At 59.1% G+C, this 5000-nt stretch overlaps 2 protein-coding genes across 2 annotated transcripts in view; one reads left to right on the top strand and one right to left on the bottom strand.

Annotated features, from left to right (window-relative positions):
* LOC308173503 (prolow-density lipoprotein receptor-related protein 1-like) overlaps positions 1 to 5000 on the top strand; it is a gene marked incomplete at both ends in the record, with an annotated part of 52989 nt that overhangs the window by 8062 nt on the left and 39927 nt on the right. The window contains one exon of the mRNA XM_080548533.1: positions 1 to 359. This exon is cut by the window's left edge and continues 16 nt beyond it. Coding sequence (XP_080404659.1) covers positions 1 to 359 — 359 coding nt within the window. The remainder of the gene's footprint in view (positions 360 to 5000) is intronic.
* Positions 1955 to 3123, bottom strand: LOC308173229 (delta-type opioid receptor-like; the record flags this gene model as incomplete). Its single annotated transcript, XM_080548227.1, has 1 exon — positions 1955 to 3123. One exon carries the CDS (start codon positions 3121 to 3123, stop codon positions 2011 to 2013), a length of 1113 nt encoding a protein of 370 aa, XP_080404353.1. The 3' UTR covers positions 1955 to 2010.

The following is a 5000-nucleotide window of genomic DNA, read 5'->3' as shown; positions in this document are numbered from 1 at the left end:
GGACAACAACGGCGGGTGCCAGCAGCTGTGCCTGTTCCGGGGCAACGGGCAGCGCACGTGCGCGTGCGCCCACGGCATGCTGGCGGAGGACGGGAGCGCGTGCCGCGACTACGACGGCTACCTGCTGTACTCGGAGCGGACCATCCTGAAGAGCGTGCACCTGTCGGACGAGAACAACCTCAACGCGCCCATCAAGCCCTTCGAGGACCCGGAGCACATGAAGAACGTCATCGCCCTGACCTTCGACTACCGCGGCGGGGGCGGGAAGGGCGCCAACCGCATCTTCTTCAGCGACATCCACTTCGGGAACATCCAGCAGATGAACGACGACGGGTCGGACCGCAAGACGGTGGTGGAGAGTGAGTCGCCCCCCCGCCTGGTTTTCTCACCTCCTCATCCTCTCTCATCCTATCTCTTCCTCCCTCATCCACCTTCATCCCCCCTCTTCCTCCCTCATCCTCCCTTATCCATCCACGTCCCCTCTCATCCCCCTGCATCCACCTTCATCCACCCTCAACCACCCTCATCCCCCCTCATCCCCCCTCTTCCTCCCTCATCCTCCCTCATCCCCTCTCCTCCCTCGGTTCCTCCACTCCCTCTAGGTGGATCGAGACTTCAGTGAAGAGTCACGCTGGCCTGTTAACTGTGTTACCCTACCGCCTCCCGCTGTCCCCCCCCCCCCCCCCCCCCGCTGTCCTCCCCCCCCCTGCTGTCCTCCCCCCCCCTACCGACACTCATTTACATTTTATCATCATTTGATGAACCATTTTAGCAGACGCTTTCATCCAGAGCTAGTGGGGACAGAGCTTACAGGGGACGGGGGACTCCCTGGAGAAACGTCAGGCTTTCATCCAAAGTTAGAGATTACAGGGACAGTCTCCCTGGAGTCATTTCGGGGCACGGTAAAGTTCCCAGGTGGGATTTGAACTCATGACCTTCTGATCACCACCCAGTCCAACTCACTATCCACTAGGCCATTTATTTTTTTCTGAGTGGGGCAGTCCCACTCATATTTTTCATTTTATTGACAGTTACAGTGAAGATTTAGACAGGAGGGATGGGTGTGAGAGAGAGAAGGGATGACATGCAGGATATGACCGCGGCTGGAACCGAACCGGGAGCCCTGCGGTACATGGTCAACGCTTAATCCACTACGCCACCTAAGCGCCCCACGGTTCCTATCCTAACCGGGCTTATTTGACTGGAAGGTGGAGTAAGAGCTTACGAAACATTTCTCCTCTAATGAAACATAACTCTCCCTTTCTTCCCCTGTTAAGCTTTATCTTTCATCTCCCCCCCTCCTCCTCCTCCTCCTCTTCTCTCAATGGGAACAGAAGGCCCCCCAAGGAGAGGCATTCCTAGGGAGTACACAGCTGGGGCTCCTCAAAAGAAAATATCCCTAAAAAGTTGTTTTTTTAAAAACCCTCCCCGACTGATATAAACATGAGAGGGAACCCCTGACAATCTGATGTTGTGGCCAATTCTATTCTTCTAGCTCAAGGACAGAGTGTACCTAACAGTAAACAGACTCGCAGACTCTACATAACTTAATTCCCCCCTTTATCTCAGCGGAACAAAAAAAAACACACACACACACACAACAGAAATAAACACACTGCCAAAGAATGGCCTTCAGTGGAGGACAAACGAATATAACGTCTTTTTTTATTCCGTTAGAAACGACACGTGCTTCAGGCGGTCCCACGAGTCTTCCATTCGAACAACATTTTGACTCCCACGTTGTCGTTACAGTGGGGGGGGCTCTTGTGTCGTCCCCCCCCCCCCCCAAATGTTGTTTCTATAGAGCCTCACACCACCACACTTAAAAACACCAGAGAGTCTAGAGAGGTAAAGACTGTCAAGTAGCATTCTGCCACCCCCCCCCCTCCCCCCCTCACACACTTCCCCAGACACCAAGTCTACGGTCGGGTCCCCCCCCCACATCCAGGTTGTCACGGACGACCGCCGTAACCTTTGATATAGCTCCCTCTCCGTTCCCTGGGAGAGAGCTCAGGCGGTCGTCATGGAGACAGGGTTCCCCCCCGCCCCCTCCTCCTCCTTCTTCTTCCTCCTGACCAGCAGCAGCAGCGCCAGCAGGTCCTGTCTGAACTTGTGCGACATCAGCACATAGAGGACGGGGTTGGCCACGGTGGAGGAGGTGGCGGCCAGGCGGGAGAACACGGCCAAGGCGCCGCCGGCGGCGGTGGTCCCCTCGGCGCCCAGGTTCTGGCCCCCCCCCAGCGTGGCGAACATCAGCCCGTAGGACGGCAGCCAGCACAGGGCGAAGGCCAGCACCAGCAGGGCCGACGTCTGGGTCACCCGCCGCTGGTACCTCTCCACCTGCGGGGCGCGGCCGTCCCGCCTGCTACGCCACAGGAAGAGGTACACCCCCCCGTAGGCCACAGCGATGGCGGCCAGGGGCAGGGCGAAGGCCAGCAGGAAGTGACACAGCCCGTAGGCCAGCTGCTCGCCGTGGGACAGGAAGGTGAAGCAGGAGAGGCCGTCTTCGCCGGGGGAGCGCCAGCGAGGGTCGCCCACGGCGCGGAAGGCCAGCTGGGGCGCGGAGAGGGCGCAGGCGGGGGCCCAGAGCGTTGCGGCCGTCAGGGTGACCCGGCGGGGCGTGAGCAGGCGGTAGGCCAGCGGGGGGCGCACCACGGTCAGGTAGCGCGCCGCGGCCAGGGCGGCGAGAGTGAAGGCGCTGGCCGAGGTGCACGCCGCTCCCACGAAACTCACTAGGCGGCACGCGAAGTCCCCGAAGGGCCAGTGCCGCAGGGCGATGGCGGCGGTGTGGAAGGGCAGCACGGAGAGGAGGAGGAGGTCGGCGGCGCTCAGAGCCAGGAGGAAGGTGTCCGTTCCCGCCCCTTGGGGACGGGGGGTTGGCCCGGATCCTCCGGACCCGCCCCTCCCCCTCCTCCTCCTCCGCCCACACAGGATGATCATCACCAGGGTGTGACCCGCCACGCCCAGGACCAGGATCAGGACGTCCAGCACGGGGACCAGGACCTGCTGCAACACAGCCCCCCCCTCCCCCCCCTCAGAACCACTGATGTTCCCCAACGAACCCCCAGTGTCACCCCCTCCCCCGCTGTCGTTCCTCCACAACCGCCCGTGGTGGTCAGCCATGGGAGAAGACACACCTCAGGCTCGGGGGGGGACTCTCTCTCCTGTTAGTGGCTCTTAGTGGCTGTGGTTGTCACGGTGATTCAGAGGCGCTGCCCAGGCCCGTGGTGTAGAACAGTCATGGTAGCTAGCGGACACTCCCGCGGATCGATGCGCGGCCGGGCTGTAAAAGTAGCGGCCGCTGATAACACAACCGTGTGGGAATGAGTCCTGTCACCGCGGGTCGATAGCAGCCACACAATCACCAGGGGGTGGGGGTGGGGGTAGGGGGGGGGGCCGTGCAATTACAGGAAAAACACCAGTCAACAGTCAACATGACATGAGGTTCTCTCGATATTGTTTGGGGACCGTAAGTACCCTGTCATCCAGTTAGGTTTGGATGTGTTGGTTTTCTCTTTTTGTCCTTGTCGCTTTTTCCTCGTCGACAACAGAACACGAACGTCGACGTCTGGGATCGGCGCGTACGACCTCACTCTCGTGTAGCGTATCTCTTTTTTCTTCCGAGAAGACTTCGTACTTTTACTCTCGTAAAAAAAACTGTCCTCTTAAACGCGAGCGCCCAGGAGAGTGACCGTTTCCCCCAGTCGTGACTCCGAGCCTTCCCTCCTACAGCGTGCCAATCAAGCCACTTTCTAACCCCCCCCCCCCTCGCAATCAGCTCCACCTTTGTTCCTGTCTCGCCAGAGGAAGGAGAGAATGGAGAGAGAAAACGTCGTCAGCCGCCCCCCCCCCCCGCCTCACCCCCCCTCCCTCCTCCCCAGCCCTCTCTGTTGAGGTGGAGACGGTATTGATTTAGCGAGAGGCTTAGCCGCCCGAACGGCGGACTCCTCGCAGCGGCTGGATGGCTGGCTGGCTGGCTGGGTCGGTGTGCCGAGACGTTAAACACTCTGGACGGTGTGATCTCCTGTCAGCTCCGCCTCAGGGAGCCTCTCTCTCTCTCTCTCCACGTGACGTCTCAATCAGTCATTCACTAGACCAGCTGTGGACAGACGTCAGACGTGGACAGAGTCAGACGTGGACAGACCTAGCGGTGGACAGACGTCAGACGTGGACAGACCTAGCGGTGGACAGACCTAGCGGTGGACAGACCTAGCGGTGGACAGACCTAGCCGTGGTCAGACACCAACTGCCTCGCAGGGAAGGAAAGGCAGGAATCTGTGGAGAGACACAGTGGGATAGGCAGGTGTGGGAGAGGGGGAGAGGGAGGGAGGGGGGGGGTGGGGGTGGGTGAATCACTGCAAATACCAGCTGAACTCTGGACTGCTCTGGTCTGTACACACACACACACACACACACACACACATACACACACACACAGCGCTGGCCTGTTGTCTGTGGGAAGTTTATGTGGATCTCTAATCTCAGAGAACACACACACACACACACACACACACACCCTGGACATCAGACACCAGGGTACTTATTGACTAATGCCCTGAGAGCAAACACTTAGCTGGAGTGTCTTTCCCTGGTATTCTGTCAGATACAGGGTGCCATAAAGTGTGTGTGTGCGTGCGTGCGTGCGTGTGTGTGTGTGTGCACGCACGCCCCCAAGAGCGGCCGTGCGGGATACAGTACGATGGGTGAGGGGTGAACTCTGGACATAAACCCAGGAGGAACTCGTAAATCCATCCCCGTAAAGTTAACTGCTGCAGGCAACAGGCAGACATGTACGGCAGCAGAGAGAGACATGTGACAGGAGGCACCGGAGAGGTGGAGAGGTGGAGGAGGGCGGGGGTGTGCGCACGTCTCTGGGCTGGCGGATGATGATTTATGTTTTATTAAAAGCGCTGAGGGGAGAGGTAATTGAGAGGGAACAGATTTAGTGTTACACCTCATCCATTTTTCAAAGCGTCGATTTATGAGCGGGCGGTGGGGGG

The sequence above is a fragment of the Nansenia antarctica genome (assembly GCF_963989245.1).
Source record: "Nansenia antarctica genome assembly, chromosome: 18".
Lineage (NCBI taxonomy): Eukaryota > Metazoa > Chordata > Actinopteri > Argentiniformes > Microstomatidae > Nansenia > Nansenia antarctica.
The sequence above is the reverse complement of the archived record's forward strand: the minus strand, read 5'-3'. Positions and strand labels throughout refer to the sequence as shown.